This window comes from Stegodyphus dumicola, chromosome 7 (genome assembly GCF_044657685.1).
Source record: "Stegodyphus dumicola isolate Sdum_Otavi_A_Nest chromosome 7, ASM4465768v1".
Taxonomy (NCBI): domain Eukaryota; kingdom Metazoa; phylum Arthropoda; class Arachnida; order Araneae; family Eresidae; genus Stegodyphus; species Stegodyphus dumicola.
Window position 1 is genome coordinate 42,890,532 of NC_140774.1, and position 18,026 is coordinate 42,908,557.

The 18,026-nt window shown below is 32.4% G+C and overlaps 1 protein-coding gene across 2 annotated transcripts in view; it reads left to right on the top strand.

Annotated features, from left to right (window-relative positions):
• LOC118189670 (sodium-coupled neutral amino acid transporter 9 homolog) overlaps positions 1–18,026 on the top strand; it is an 83,214-nt gene that overhangs the window by 49,095 nt on the left and 16,093 nt on the right. For both annotated transcript variants that reach the window (XM_085820125.1, XM_085820124.1), the window contains 2 exons: positions 10,394–10,498; positions 16,520–16,626. In XM_085820125.1, coding sequence (XP_085676251.1) covers positions 10,394–10,498; positions 16,520–16,626 — 212 coding nt within the window. The remainder of the gene's footprint in view (positions 1–10,393; positions 10,499–16,519; positions 16,627–18,026) is intronic.

Consider the following 18,026-nt stretch of genomic DNA (forward strand, 5'->3'; position numbering starts at 1 on the left):
AACATCTATCATTTATAAACTGAATAAACATTTCAAAAGTAGGAAATTCAACTTTTGCTGAAAACTCAGACCATTTTTTACATGTTTCGTTGTCAACCTTCTGTAATAAAATATAAATTAGCCAGACATCCCTTTCATTAGCTTTTGAATCAATAGATTTTAAACCTCTGATAATCTCATCAGATGTATCAGCAATTTTTCGCAAATTAATTGCGTTTGCATTAATTACACAAGATTGATCCATGAAAGTTTTTATTAGTGATGTGACAATTTGTTTTTTCTTATCATACCTAGGTAATAATTTTCCTCAGGCTTCCATATAACTATTTTCTGAGATGGGAATATGTTTAATAATAGAAGCCGGTTAATAAACCCTTTAGATATTGAAATTTTTTAATATTGCTTAAATTTTCATTGTTATGCACTAATGATACATATAAGTCCTTGAAAGACATCCAGTTTCTGTAATTACCATTGAAGGACTGCATATTTATTCTCGGCAATTTAAAATTATTAGCAGTATTTGTAGTACTATAACCTGGTATTTGACGTTCATTAACATTAATAACTTGCATATTAACAGTAACATTTAATTTCTCAAGTTCTTGTTGTAGTTTGGCTTTGGTTTCATAATATTTTTTCTCAAATTCTTCCATTTCAGAACTTTCCAGCGGAAGTTCTGCGTCTGCCTTGTCAAAATCAGAATAAACGCTTTCAATTTTTTGAAGTTTATTCATTAAATCGTGTTTTTCGAATAACTGCTTATCATCGTTAATGAAATTTGAAATTCTGGTAAGAGCAGCTTTCGCTCTAGCTTTTGCAATCTTAACCTTGTCTTCCATTACGACGTAATGGTGCAGTGAGGAAAACCAAAGTCAAACTTGTAAAAAAGAAAAAAAAAAAAAAAAAAAAATACTTATCTTGCTTGGTCTTTAAATGAAGTTCAAAGCTAAAAGTATCCAGTAGTATCCATTACTGTACCAAATGCAGAGTTGTAGTGCTGACGAAACCGAAATCAAAATTCCTTTAATCTCGCCAGTGCCTCCAAAATTTAATATTGCGATGTAATGTGAATGAACTCGATACACTGCCTTGTTTTAAACACAAAACTAATATTAAATAATTGCACAATACAAGTATAAACAAGCAAATGACATATAACACTTATAAGTACGAGAACAGAACAAAAATAGTGAAAAATAGACGGCATTGCAACTGCCTTGCGATTGCGTTCATCTGAGTCTGACTGTTCGACTGAATTCACTGTTCTTTGGCATAGTTCCAAAAGCGAAAGAGTCAGGTTGAGTTGTTCTATTCCGGCGCACCGGAACAAACACCTTTACTGATTTTTTTAGTTTAGACCACAAATTGATACTGTGTAATAACCACTTAGGTCGATACCCCGCACACATATCACTATTTCGTAGTTCAGCTAACGTTATTCCTTTAATGGATTTTGTCTTCATTCCTGTGGTCAGCATGTCAGCTGGATTTTCATCTTCAGAACTCGTGTGATTCGCTCGTATTTCCATTATTCGACGCTGAATGAATGAATTCCTTCTATTTAAATTGCCTCTTATCCAGTGTAACATCACAGAAGAATCTGTCCAAAAATGCACATTTTATCTGGAGCCTCTTCTGTATGTGTTCTTTGACATTTGAGGCTAATCTTACTCCGATGAGTGCTTCCATCAGCTCTAGTCTTAGAAGAGACAGCTTCTTCAGTATGGAGCTACTCTGGTTTTGGAAACTAGAAAACTTCATCCTATTTCACTGTTCTTTGTGACATATCGCAGATATATAACAGCTGTATATGCCCTCTGACTTGAAGTCAGTGGAGCAATGCATTCGATCATCTCTCAGGTCAGACTTCTTGTCTTTCAGAAATAATGTCGTCAGAATGTTTATATTCTGAATCGTTGATAGTTCATTAGATTTTCTCATTTTGTTTTCAAAGTCCTATGGCAACAGATCATCTCAATCTATATTGAGTTGCAAATTTCTTGCAGTAGTATTTTTATCCTAATAGTGAATGGACTATTAAATGTAATTGGATTGTAAAGTTTTCCAGTTGTTGTTTTAAGAACTTCTGTGTTTGTGATTAGCTTTGTTTTCTCTTGAGCTGGATTAGTTAGCCTCTGTGATTCTATCTGTAAAATATCTTCCTTGAAATTCCTTTTATATCCCAATGCCTTTTATTCCAGAGCTTTCTAGATTTCACCATTTTCATGTTCGTCAAAAACTTCCTACAAATTTGCACAATTTGTCTTCCATTTTTGCATACTGAAACTGGCAGCTTTCAATATATTTTTAATATCTTCATATATGACTTTAGCTTCATTTTCATCTTCTTCACCACCTATCAAATCGTCTACATATAAACATTCCTTCTATACTGATTCAGAAGTCAAACAACAAAAATCAGCGTTAATTCACAAAATTTTCACAGGACTAGTTTCGATGGTTTTACCGAACCATCATCTTCAGCTGCAAAACCGCAAATGAAAAAGATAGGAAATGATGTTTAGATAAGATAAGAAAGCCTGGACAAGAATAAGCAAGTGGCGCCATCTGTTGGCGAAACCAGAACTAAAACATAATTTCTCTAAAAGCCGAAGGCAAATTTGGATTGGAATTAGGATCGTTAACTAGAACAGAAAGATTTTTATGAATGTGAAATGCCTCTAGAAAATCCAGTTCTCCAATGGAAGATGTTTTTTGAATAATTTTGGCAGCAGAAAAATTGAAAGTGTGATTTTCGGACCAACAATGTTGAGCAACAGAAGACTTCTGTGTTTCCTTTTTTCTAACATATGCCTCATGTTCTTTGACGCGAAATTTTAAGGCTCTCTTAGTTTGGCCAATGTAAATTAAACCGCACTGGCAAGGAATCCTATAAATACCCCAGGAATTCATATCCGGAATGGGGTCCTTGAGTATAGAAGTTGGAATTTTATTGATGGGAGAGTAAACAACCCGAAAGTTAAATTTCTGCAAAATATGTGCAACTTTATAGCTAATTGATGGAAAGAAGGGAATGACAACAGAATTTTTATAATCTCCTAAAATAAGAGTGGGGCTTTTAGTGTGTTGAGATGAGAATTTTTTAACTGCTTGATTAATAATGTTGGGTGAAAAGCCCCTGTCAATAGCTATTGCTTTTAAATAATTTAGTTCTTCATCAAGGGCTAGTTTGGAGGAGCAAACTTGAAGAGCACGGAAAACATAGGAATAAAATGAAGCTAACTTTTGTTTAGTCGGATGACATGATTTAAAGTGTGGTGGAAGGCAAACCGATGAAGGTTTACGGTAAACTGTAGTACTGAAGTTGGATGTGTTACGTGTGACCAGAATGTCGAGAAACGGAAGAGAATTGCAAGTCTCAAGTTCAAAAGTGAACTGAATAGCAGGATCAATAGAATTCATTGTTGAAAGAACTCTATTTAAATCATCTTTATTACCTTCAAACAGGGTAAATGTATCGTCTACGTAGCGGAACCATGCCGGGAAGTTTAAAGTTTCAAACAATTTTGATTCATAATAATGCATGTAGATATCAGCCAGGATGGGACTGAGGGGGCTACCCATGGCTAATCCCTCAGTTTGCTTGTAATATTTATTTTGGAAAACAAAATGTGTTTGTTTCAAACAGAGTTGAGTGAGAGAAATTAGCTCATCAATTTCGATGCAAGAGAAATGAAATTCGCGAAGTCTGGTTTCTAGACATCTTAATGCACCCTCCACTGGGACATTGGTGAATAATGATTTTACATCAAAAGAAACCATGAGTAAATTACGAGGAGAAATGTTTTTAACCTTTTTTACAAACTCTATTGAATTTTTTATGGTGTAACTGTTATTGTCTAATAGAGTGGAAAATCTAGAAACTAAATATTTAGCTAATGGATACGAGGCAGTACCTAAATTTGATACAATAGGGCGGAAAGGAATACCACTTTTATGAATTTTGGGAAGAGCATATAATCTGGCACAATTCGCAACAGATGGGATAAGCGAATGTTTTAAGTTGCTTGAAATGATTTGCGAAGATTTGATCGCAGTTTTTATTTTGGATAAGTCCGAAGGTGAAGGATCTTTAGGGATCGGATTATATGGTCCTTCGTTTAAGAGTTTAGTGACACCATCGATGTGAGTGTTCTTATCCATGACGACTATCTGGCCACCTTTGTCGGCCTTTGAAATGACAATATCCGGGTTAGAATGAATCTCGCGCATTGTAGCTCTTTCTCTCGCAGTTAGATTTGGTTTCAAAGGTTTATTATTGAATTTCACATTATGAGCGATAAGATGCCTCATAATGTGAAATTCAATAATAAACCTTTGAAACCAAATCTAACTGCGAGAGAAAGAGCTACAATGCGCGAGATTCATTCTAACCCGGATATTGTCATTTCAAAGGCCGACAAAGGTGGCCAGATAGTCGTCATGGATAAGAACACTTACATCGATGGTGTCACTAAACTCTTAAACGAAGGACCATATAATCCGATCCCTAAAGATCCTTCACCTTCGGACTTATCCAAAATAAAAACTGCGATCAAATCTTCGCAAATCATTTCAAGCAACTTAAAACATTCGCTTATCCCATCTGTTGCGAATTGTGCCAGATTATATGCTCTTCCCAAAATTCATAAAAGTGGTATTCCTTTCCGCCCTATTGTATCAAATTTAGGTACTGCCTCGTATCCATTAGCTAAATATTTAGTTTCTAGATTTTCCACTCTATTAGACAATAACATTTACACCATAAAAAATTCAATAGAGTTTGTAAAAAAGGTTAAAAACATTTCTCCTCGTAATTTACTCATGGTTTCTTTTGATGTAAAATCATTATTCACCAATGTCCCAGTGGAGGGTGCATTAAGATGTCTAGAAACCAGACTTCGCGAATTTCATTTCTCTTGCATCGAAATTGATGAGCTAATTTCTCTCACTCAACTCTGTTTGAAACAAACACATTTTGTTTTCCAAAATAAATATTACAAGCAAACTGAGGGATTAGCCATGGGTAGCCCCCTCAGTCCCATCCTGGCTGATATCTACATGCATTATTATGAATCAAAATTGTTTGAAACTTTAAACTTCCCGGCATGGTTCCGCTACGTAGACGATACTTTTACCCTGTTTGAAGGTAATAAAGATGATTTAAATAGAGTTCTTTCAACAATGAATTCTATTGATCCTGCTATTCAGTTCACTTTTGAACTTGAGACTTGCAATTCTCTTCCGTTTCTCGACATTCTGGTCACACGTAACACATCCAACTTCAGTACTACAGTTTACCATAAACCTTCATCGGTTTGCCTTCCACCACACTTTAAATCATGTCATCCGACTAAACAAAAGTTAGCTTCATTTTATTCCTATGTTTTCCGTGCTCTTCAAGTTTGCTCCTCCAAACTAGCCCTTGATGAAGAACTAAATTATTTAAAAGCAATAGCTATTGACAGGGGCTTTTCACCCAACATTATTAATCAAGCAGTTAAAAAATTCTCATCTCAACACACTAAAAGCCCCACTCTTATTTTAGGAGATTATAAAAATTCTGTTGTCATTCCCTTCTTTCCATCAATTAGCTATAAAGTTGCACATATTTTGCAGAAATTTAACTTTCGGGTTGTTTACTCTCCCATCAATAAAATTCCAACTTCTATACTCAAGGACCCCATTCCGGATATGAATTCCTGGGGTATTTATAGGATTCCTTGCCAGTGCGGTTTAATTTACATTGGCCAAACTAAGAGAGCCTTAAAATTTCGCGTCAAAGAACATGAGGCATATGTTAGAAAAAAGGAAACACAGAAGTCTTCTGTTGCTCAACATTGTTGGTCTGAAAATCACACTTTCAATTTTTCTGCTGCCAAAATTATTCAAAAAACATCTTCCATTGGAGAACTGGATTTTCTAGAGGCATTTCACATTCATAAAAATCTTTCTGTTCTAGTTAACGATCCTAATTCCAATCCAAATTTGCCTTCGGCTTTTAGAGAAATTATGTTTTAGTTCTGGTTTCGCCAACAGATGGCGCCACTTGCTTATTCTTGTCCAGGCTTTCTTATCTTATCTAAACATCATTTCCTATCTTTTTCATTTGCGGTTTTGCAGCTGAAGATGATGGTTCGGTAAAACCATCGAAACTAGTCCTGTGAAAATTTTGTGAATTAACGCTGATTTTTGTTGTTTGACTTCTGAATCAGTATTTATTCGGCGTGTTATTGTGTCTTAATTCCTTCTATAGTTTAAATGCTTTCTGATTCTTAGGTATTTATGTGGTATTAAATAGTAGTGGCAAGCAAAAAAGGGCTGGATATATCGTGAAACAAAACGTGAGTCATCCTAAGCACTTTTGAATTGGGTTTCCATCTTTATATGTAAGGTTATTTTCCCACAAAAATCTCACGGCATCCCTTTCTTCAGGTGACAGAGAAAAATGGAGAAAAGCTTGTTTGAAGTTGGCAGTAAATGCTATGTTATAAGTGCATATTTGTAGTAATAACTCTAACAATGGTGGATTTAAATTAGGACCAGAAGGGAGGTCATTTAAAGCATACTTATTTTTTGAATGGATGGATGCATCAGATATGGCTCGTCAGAGTTTGTCAGGTTGAATAACTGGCTGGTGAGACACATAATAAATTCTCTCTGTTTCTTCAGAGCTTTAATTAATTTCCTGAGCTGAACCCATTTTCAAATGCTAACTGATTGACTGCTGATAATACAGTGGATCATTTCTCAACCTTTAAACCAGTTTATTAAAGCGAGCTTTGGCATTTATGTAATTCGTTTTTAAATTAGATAAATTTTCATTCCTACAGGATTTAACCTTGTATCACTTTTTTAAGATTTGACAGTTATATTAAAATTCTTTAAAATATCATGATCTGTTTTACTACTTTCCTTGTTCAATTCCCAGTGCTTCTAATTACCCAAACTGCTTTATCTGTGTTGAGATTATTTTATCGTCAATAAATAATGTCCATATTTAATAATTCACTGTTAGAATTAGTCTGTTAATAAATGTTCATACTGTCTGTTAATAAATGTCTGAAAATAAATGTTCATACCTTTTTGGGTGTATATCCAGTATTTAATAAAATTCAAATCTTGATATTTACAATTCCTTCGAAATACTTGTCAAATAATCATCAAGCTTTCTCCTTAATCTCCTCCTTTCCTGGTATGTACGATGCACCGAAATGAACAATAGACAATAATGGGACGGTGTATCTAACAAAGTTCTACAATGAATCTAAATGCTGCATCTAAATTTCTATATGTGTGAATCAGTGGTATTTCTATCTAAATCACTGTTCAATTTAGTTTAAAAGATAATTTGTTAGAATACCAAAACAAATTAAACTAATCTAGAATCTATTTAACATCTCATTCACAACATTCAAATATCATCAAATAAATTGAAAGCAAGTTCCATGGAACTTGCTTTCAATTTAACATTCTTTAATTGTTGTAATTTAGCATTCTCTAAATCAGTGTGCTTCTGCTGATTTTCGCATTGCTATTCAAGGCAGAAAAAAGTGTCTATTCAAACCAGAACAGAGGAAATGGATATTAAAAAAAAAAAAAAAAAATTCTGAATTATGTATAGTATCACTTCTGGCAAGTCTAAATGGTTGTTCAAAATATCAGCATTATACTTCTTAATTCATAGAAAAAAGTTTTAAGTGTAAATTGTTATTATTAATAATATATTCAGTGTATGTATGTTTTTATAAAAAATTTGACAAAAAGGTACTTCCTGATTATCCACACTCCTACCAAAAAGTTGGGAACTTAGTAAATGTAGAGATGAACATTTGTTTGGTTATCCTTACATCACAGCTTCCAGCAGCACTTTTTTTTTTTTTTTTTTTTTAGCTTTCTTTAGCAAACATGTACTCTTCTTGTACGCTGAGAGTTGTATCTGGGGATAATTCCAATTTTTCTTCACAGAATTTTACTGAGGTACATATTGCTTTGACCAACAATAAATAAAGTGAACAGCTATTATAAACAAGGTATTGCTATCTTCAAACCAGTTACTGACTGAAAAATTGCAAGCAATGTCAATATTCAATTTTCCTAAAGATAAGTTGTTTAAGAAGTACAATCTCATGAACTGGGAATTGTTTATTCTCTGTTGTTAAGCAAAATGTCAGCTGGCAAACTCCATGGTCCCATTATGATTTGTTATGAGAAAAACAAATGTACTCAATGCAAAAATAAATATTACCATATTTGACGGCATATAAGACGCACCCTTATTTAGAAGGCCACACACATGTAGATGTAGAAAAAGTTATGTGTGTCTAGACCTTTATCCGGGCTAAAAATAGCATTCAGTATTGAAAGTTAACCTGTGTCCTTCACGTATAAGACGCAGGTAACTTATTTTGAGACCAAATTTAGGAAAAAAAGTGCGTCTTATATGCCGTCAAATACTGTAATCAGAAAAATTACAATTGAATTTCAAAATAGCAAATCCATATGTACTCAAACTTATGTATTTAGAGATGGCGGATTCATTTTAATGAATGAATGAATGATCAATGCTCTGGTGAAAATCAAACGGCAGTTCTTTAACAGTTTCCCCGAGAGCTGATGTTGGGAAAAGTGCCAAAAAATTTTATTCCTCTTAATGTAAAGAATAGCATTCTTTCTTTTTATTATTTGCTGGAAATGTCTGTGACCTATTTTTTTTATGTGTGCATATATGTGTGCTTTTGGTTTGCTTCTATTCCATCTAGTATTTAAGCAACAAAGCTTTAAATAAACTCACGCATCTTGGCAAAACCGACCACCCTTGTTTGCAAATGGATGGAGGTATTTTTTTCATCTAGCAGTGAAAGGATCTGTTTACAGTATGTAGGTTATAGGAACTAGTTCCTCGTATTCCGAGCCGTCGGCACCGTGGCACATGTCACAGAAGTCTGGGTCCTTCGAGTTCTCATTATTCACTCTTTCATCGCTCCTGCTATAGCCACAGATCTGATTCCTAAGGAGCCTTCATTATTTGGTCATTTCATTGCTTATGCTTTAACCACAAATCTGGCTCCTGCGGAGTTTTAATGGTTTGCTCTTTTCGCTTTCTCAAAGCTGTTCCTTTGAGTTTCATTTTAATTCTTTGAATACTGTGCTATAACATAGCTGTCTATATTAGGTAGTAATCTTTTTATACAATATTACTCTGATACTATGTAAAATAATAAATTTTATTTTTATTTATTTACTTATTTTACTAACATCTTATCAAGAGCAGTGAATTTCTCTTAAATCACTTGCGCTGCGATTAAACTTAATGGTTGCGGTGCCGTTCGCTACAATTAAACAAGCGGTAAAGTGTCTCATTTACACCACTCCATGTCTGCGAGTGCATTTTTTCTCTATCTAATGTATTTTTTCCAGTTTGCAGAACAAAATGTGGTACCTATCAAATTAAAGAACCTTAAGTGATATTTAGTATCATTTTGTCAAATTAGATAAAAAAAAAGGAAAATGCCAGTATTGTCGGCAGGCAATTTCCTGTTCTTTGGGATCTGCTTCAATCTAAAAATTTATTTTTATGCTCTTCTTTGTAATAGCAACTAAATATAAATTATAGTAATAAAATAATGTAATTTTTATCGAAAGTGAGTTTAGTTTTCATTATTTTTTAACGTTTTGTGTTTTTTATTCCAGAATTTTACTGTATTTTATGTAGAAAGTTTTTTTTTTTTTTTTTAAAAGAAATCTCAAAACTGCACTAGAAAGAAATCAGTCCAGTGAGTGAGCAGTTTGATTGGTTTAACTCCAATGATCCCACTCCTTGTTCAATTCATTCTACTTTCCCCCATCTTTATACACGGCTCTTGATCCACACCCATTCTGAGCACATTTATAAAAGTCATAAAGTCATTGTTAGTACGTGGTGAATCATTAAAAAGAACTGATTGACTTCAGTGAGTGAATGATTCCAATCTGATCTCTTAAAAAGCGGCTTTGCCCTTCTCTATTATACATACCTGGGTTATTACATAAATACTTTTTGGTGACATATTGCCTCTTGGTATTCATGACTTTGTTTTGAGAATGTGGATAATCAGAAAAAAAAAAAAAAATTCTTATTTTTAAGAACTATACCAGTAAATGTAGTATTCTTTCATTTTCATTTTTCTTTCATTCCTTTTTGCAAATACAGTTAGCAAATAATATGAAAGAGAAAAATAGTGAATATTTTGTTTGTGTGCATTTGGCATTTATTTAAGAGTTATTAAAAGTTCTTATTTTCATATCTAAAATATTTAGCTTCCTAGTTTACAAGCTGTTAAAAAATGGTTTTGTATATTTATTTTACAGATTAATGCTGCAATATTAAATCTTGTTTAAAATATTTCAGGCACTTTATCTGTGGTGTATCTGATGATCTTTGTAATTGTGAAAGGAGCTAAGTGGGGACTTCATTTTAATACTGTAGATCCTTCTTCTGTAGATTATGTAAAATGTAAGAACATTTCTGCATTATAGTTAAAAAGTGACTTATTTTCCAGGGATTTTTAATTTATCATTTTATTTATATATTTTAATTGGTTATTAACTCAGAGTTATATCTTAATTTTGTGTTGAAACAATTAAAATGTGTCTCATCATATTTTCCAAATTGTGCAAATTAGTAGTTTTAACTTTGAAACAAACATCTTATTTTAGATTTTTATCGTATGGGTAAATGAATATCATAGTTTTTATCATCATCATCACCATTTTTTCATACATAAAAAAAGTATTTTCTGTTTAAATAACGTGATAGTTAATCTGTATACTAATTTAATATAATAGGATTATTTCTCAAAATTACTTTTAAATGTTTATGTCTAACACAAATATTATTTGCTAAAAGTTACCCATAGTACATTTCAAATTCTCTTTTTTAAGAGAGCAAATTGATTTTTAAATAATGAGTATTCAAATAAATTTGGTACTATAAAAATAAACAATAAAGCAGGGTTATCATTATTTTGCTTTTTTCAGGAGTATTAAAGCTAAAGTTATAATAATAAATAATGTGTAGTTCTCAACTATTTTGCTATATCCTGCTAGTAAAATAGTTGAGAATGAGATTTATAAAATAATTTTCAGTGTGTAGAAAATGTCTATAAAAATATACCATATTGTCATTAATAACTAGACATCTGCTAGAATGCAAATAATATTGCATCATTATTGACACATGTCTTGATACAATATTAGGACTATGTCTTTGTAGAATACGTGTATACCAGCTACTGTTATCAAAATAAATGCACGATGCTGATTGAGGCTTAGTCTTAACAGAATTATCAATTACAAATTTGGTCATTCTATATGTGACATTTCTGATGAAATCCCGGCAGCCACATGCAAAAATGAAGAATGCAAAATAAATGTTGTAGTATAGCTGAAAATTTTTGATATGATGAATTTAATTAAAGGCTGAAATAAAGCTAAAAGTTTAATGTTATTTTATTTCATACCTTGAAATACATTGTTGTAGCAATGTCATGGATAAAGAAGGTTTTCTTGAGCAAGTAATGATAATATCAAGTCTCACCGAAATAATTTTTAATATTTTGGAGGTTTCATAAGGTGAAATAAAAAAATATGAAATAGTTGCAGAGAGATAAGAATAATAAAAATGATATGATTTTATCAAAATGAGAAATTGTAGATGCATTAAAACAAGGTTTGCATAGTCCTTATTACATCCTTAGGTTTTTTGGAAACAATTTTTTGTCCTTGAATATTGGCCAAAATTTTCGAATTATGTTTAATTTTGCTAATCTGATATTTCCATTCTGTTTCTGTAAATGCCTTTCTGAGTGTAAATTAACATTTTGGATAATACAGAATTTATTTCACGCTCTATGAAGTAATCTCAAATTGCTATTAATGAATGAATGAATAAATAAATAAATAAATGAAGAACAATCAGCCTAGAGCAGAAATTTCAGCATCCGTGACTGGTTGTTCATCCAACCTTCCAAAAAAGGTATTATCAACCAAAATATTGTCTCTGTGCTTGAAAGATAATTCTTGAATTCAATCTTGACCTTACACCCATGCTTCAACTCTACTACAGTGTAAGCAGTTGTGTAGATAATTGTTTCAATTTATTCAGTTCTGTTTGCTAACACGTTCTTAATGTTTTTAATTTATTGGACCATGAAAGTCCTCAATTTCTGTTTAAAGAAATGTATAATGTTAAAGAAATGTAGAAGAGTTTCCACGTTGCATTATACAGCAAAACATAACAATTTCACTTATAATTGCACTAAATTTATCTGTATACAAAATGTGTAACAATATGAACCCTGTAAAAGTTGCTGGCTGAAAAGTGTTAAGAAGGAAATGAGGATGGAGGTAAAAGAGCAAATTGTGAGCCACTAGAACATCTAGATAGATATAAAATAATGTCTATCCAGATATTTCAGGTATCTTCATCAAAATCTGAGTTTACTGACATCACAGCTTTTCTGTTGTAGTTTGTATGTGAAAGAATGTGATATGGCTTGCAAAGGAGAGAATGTAGCAAACCTTTCCAGAAAAGAAACCGAAAATATAAACAAGTTTTTTTTTAATTCTATTAAACCATATTTAATATAATACTTTACATTTTGTGTTTTTAAACCTCTAAACCTCTGAAAAGTTCAATTTCTACAGTATGCAGCTTTATTTTTAGATTATCTGTTTTTTCTATTTATTCATCCATTCAATAGCATAAATAATTGAGAGTCCTTGTATACATATATATTCTTGTAATTTTTCAACTTTTCTGTGAATAGAAATGTAAGATTGGATTATATTTTTCTAAAACTGTTGTTTATGATGTTTAACCCCTTTACGCCGACTGTCACGTCTACGTGCCAGCAACAAACACACTCTTTTCCTGGCCGACACGCAGTGGTGCCAGAGCATTTTCCCGTTCAGCCCCGACTGTCACGTATTTGTGCCAGTGTCCTGGAATGTTTTAAAAACTATAATTTCTGCCACAAGATGGCACTGTATGTCCATATGGTTTCAGATACATGTACATTAGACCTTCTACTCGAAATGAGAGAAGCATGACTCACATACACATGTTTTTGATTATATAAACAAAAGGGGAAAAATACATGTTTCCGAATGGTGTGATTTATGACGTCTCTTTAAATTTGCACGTGGTAGTTGTTTATTGTAAGTAAAGAAGTTTTATTTTCGCTGAAGCGTTGGGTATTTCGGTTTGCAGTTCAGTTTTTAGAAAATAATTAGATCTTGTTAGATGTGAATTCTTTCTGTTTTTACCATTGCAATGTCGAAGCGTCGAAAATGTTTAACAGAGCAGGAAATAGCAGAAATGATGCAAAATATTTCAGATATTGATTCTGAAATTCTGATATTCTGATATTGAAAGATTAACTGAAAGACATTTTCCAAAACTTTGTTCAGAAGAGACTGATAAGAAAATGAGACAACGATGCTTTGTTTGTTCACATTGCCGGAAAAATCTTCCAAAACGGCAAATGAGTTATTACGAGTGCAAGGAATGTAACATAGGACTGTGTGTAGATCCCTGTTTTCAAATTTTTCATACGAAAAGAGAATTTTAAGTAATATATTTAGTTTTCAGATGTATAATGTTAAAAGTCATAAAAATGTGTAAAATATGCATTTAAACAAGAAATAAGGTAATTAAAGTATGTATAAAAATATCTATAAAGCCGTTTAAATACTGTATAGAGCATTATTAAAAATGTGTTGATACTTCGGAAATTTCATGGATTTAGGCTTAATAGCAAAAAAGCTCCCGGCCCTGGACAGACGCTCACATAAGACACTGCTGACCTCTGTGATAAGCGCATGTTTGCAGGGTTAAGAATTGGATTATTAGAACTGTTGGAGCATTAGAACGTTTATTATTACAGTTGCTTTTTGGCTCCTTTTTTGATTATACTATAGTCAAGAAATATTCCTTATAGCTTTTTAAAATTATTCAGGCTTTATTCATGATTTATGAGAATTTGTGCTTTATTAGAATGTAATTAAATGAAATGAAAATAAAACTTTAAATATTATATATATTTATATATATATCTGTCAGTGATGGAAATGTTTTTTAATGTAATATATGTTACTTTTTTTAAATACTTACTAAAGTTTTTTCTAATAATTCATAGCATTAATTAATTTTCTTTTCCTTGGAGATGATATATAAATACCTTTTGTAATAATAAATTATATATATACCGTATTTGACGGCATATAAGACGCACCCTTATTTAGAAGGCCACGCACAAGGAAAAAAAGTTTCAATAGTCCGCGCGATAGTGCGGTGCCACAATAACTTAAAATGTGGTTTCTTTTAGTTCTCACGTTTCATAAAAGCCAAATAAACAATCATTGAATGCAATTACAAAGCATATTTTTATTAAGGAAAATTAACAAACGGCAAGCTATTTTGAACATGATATGTAAATTTCAATAATGAATAAATGAATGAACGGCAAGCAATCAAACATAATACAAAATAAAGCAGAAACAACAAAAAACACAGATTCAAGGAAAACGTTGCCTATCATGAAATTAGACTTTAATTGCTTTCAAAACCATAAAAATCCTTTTCACTATCATCTCATCGAAAACAAGAATATCGTCATCACTACTGTTTCCGTCATCGCTAGTATCACCTTTTTCGAATAATGCATCATCTTCTGTTCCATCAAGAGCATTACTGATCCGCACTTCTTAACAATTACTTCAGCCTTTACATCCTCCCAAGATCTTTTTACCCACTCGCACACTTGTGAAACTCGCCACTTCATTCTACCTGAGGGTGTAAGGGCGTGATGTGGCTCTCCTATCCATTTCTTCCATCGTTCTCGCACTTTTTCCTTAAATGTCTTATTCACCGATACATCTAAAGGCTGCAATTGGCTAGTCAGTCCACCAGGAATGACAGCTATCTGGGTTTTAATTCTCTCGCTTTATTCTTTATGGTTTCAGTTCTATGGGCGCTAAACTGATCCAAAACCAAAAGAGAGGTTTTTCTTAAGAGTCCACCAGGTCGCCTCGCCCATACGTTCTGTAACCACAGTTTCATTCCACCTTCGTCCATTCAGCCTTTCAGATGAAAATAAACAATTATACTCTTTGGAAGTTTTTCTTTCGGATGAGTTTTTCTTTTGAATATAAAAAATGGTAGTATTTTTGTGCCATCAGCACAACATGTTAGAACTACCGTATATCGGGTTTTTTCATGACCTGTGTTTTTTATGGTTATTGATTTAGACCCTTTAATACTCACAGTCTTGTTGGATGGTATGTCAAATGTGAGTGGAATTTCATCCATATTTCATATTAGACCGAGCGCAAAAGAAGGTTTCTTGCATGCATTTATAACAAACCTATGAAATGCTAGTATTTTTTCTTCATAATCTGCTGGCAATTTTCTGCGCAATAGTTGTTTTTGTGCGCATTGATAAGGCGTGCCTTTTCATGAACCTGTAGCACCAGCCCTCAGACCCTGAAAAGTTCTGATTCCCTTGTTTTTCTGCAAATCCTTTGGCCTCATTGATTATCATTTTGGTTGAAACACTTATCCCAGATTTCCTCTTATCTATCACCCACATTTTTACGGCATTTTCAAGTTCAGGCCGAGATGTAGCTGGGCATCGAAGGTTATGTTTTTGTTTTTTAGCAGCCTTCAGTTGATCTTCCTGCAGTTGCCAAGTATGTATCATTTTTTCGGTAGGTGGTGGACCGAAATGCCTTGCTGCTGCTCTGTCTCCATGCGCTTTGGCATAGTTTAACACTCCTAGTTTATACTGAATTGTATAGCTTAATCTCTTGTTTCCTGTAGTCATATTTTCCAGCGTATTAAAACAAATAGTTTCAGTATTAAAACAAATAGTTTTAAGCACCGATACTGACACGTTTATACAGAGTATCGCCGATACCGACATGTATGTCGTCTGAGTCAAAGAAAGTCTATGTAAAGAAGAAAAGGCTCCATAGACGTAATGTGAACGTCAAACCTTTTCGAACTTCGACATCAGCTTTGAGCTTTGGCACTTTTTGGTGACAGATATTTCACACATGCGCAAAATAATTATGGTAGATGTAGAAAAAGTTATGTGTGTCTAGACCTTTATCCGGGCTAAAAATAGCATTCAGTATTGAAAGTTAACCTGTGTCCTTCACGTATAAGACGCAGGTAACTTTTTTGAGTCCAAATTTAGGAAAAAAAGTGTGTCTTATATGCTGTCAAATATGGTACATATATATATATATCTTTACCTTAGTTTTAAAATTTTAAATTAAGTTCAGTCTTCAAATAAAGATCTAGAAACTGTTATTGGTCATTATTTATTTATTAAGCTTTTATAAAATAAAGTGAATATTGTTGTATCTTTTTTTTTTTTTTTTTTTTTTTTTTTTTGAGGGGATGGCATTAATTTATGTGAAAATTTCTTGTTTTATATCAAATTTAATAGAACTTTTATTTTTCTTTCAGTATTCCAGATCACATTTCCTGTTCTTGTTGGTACATTATCTCTGTCGTTCTTCATACATAACTGTGTTTTGTCGATTATGAGAAACCAAAAGCAGCCAAAAAATAATGTAAGTAAAATTTAATTTATATAGTTTTCAAATTGAGAGTTATGTGATTTATTCTGTTGAATAAAACAACTGCTTATTTGAATTCATTCTTGAAGAAAACTCGGAATAGGAAAAACCACCTTCAGTATTCCATACATATGAAAAGACACATTTCTTGTTCAGTGTCTTTTTATGAATGTTACCTATGGTTCTTCCCTTCATATTATGCAAGGATACTATCATACTGTGCATACTTCATACTATGCAATTATACTATACAATGATAGAAATTGAATCAGTCCAGTAAAGTATGCTTTTGGTCTTAAATTCGTTCAAAACTACTGCTGCAAGAACATTTCCAATCTGACGTAGTTGTTTCTTTTTTGCCACAAAAGATAACTTTGGTCTTCACCACTAGCAAAAGTTGCTGCTATTGTGTGTTGCTTGCTACCAAAACAAAAAAATATGTACTGAACACCAGTGAATCATATTTTATCCACCTTGGAATTTGAAAGTTTTCCAAAAAGGTACTATCTTTTACCCAGTACTGAAATTCAGATTTAATCTTAAAATCAACTTCTTTATCCCAGTTCAATTTCATTTCCTCTGTGCATTGCAACAAAATCTTGAAAACTACAAGAACGGCACATGTTACACTGGTAGGATGAAATATTTCATAAGTCATTGTCCAAAATACTTCTTTTGATTACCTTCGAAAACAAAGATTTGTGAAATTCACAATTCAGATTCATTTATTTGAAGCATATGATTTTGTTTTTTCCAGTGCAAACATTTGTAACAGTTTCTACGTATGTATCAGGATCTGTATATTCACATCCCCTTAAGTCAAATTAATGCTTTGCCATAATACTTGTAGACTCTAGTATGAAGTGCTGTAATTCAACTTCATGTCTGACATTAGTTGCCTAGTTATTAACACAGGAATTACTATTTAATTTAATAATGTTATCAGAAGTATATTTTACATTATCATCATTTTCCTCTAAAATGGACAGTAAGTAATGCTGAACTGACGGGCTAGAAAATGCATAAAAATATCTTAATATGAATGAAATCAGGTTAGTCTTTACAAGTAACAACCAATTGTAAATAATTTTTGTGTTGCCAAGCCAGGAAATAAAAACTTTTCACACTTCAGATTACATCATGATTTAAATTTAATATAATATAAATACTTTTTCTCAGTATCAATAAAAGAATTAACATGGTAATAACATATTGTGTCAATTATCCTAACCTGAAACAAAAAAAAAAAGGGTCCAATAGCAGCTATTTATTTAAAATACTGATATTAACGAACAATTTTTGATGTACTATGATGTCACATGCAATCATGTACTTTCTTCAACATCAGAATATGACCATATATAATAATAATATGTTTAATGTTTGGCAGTGCT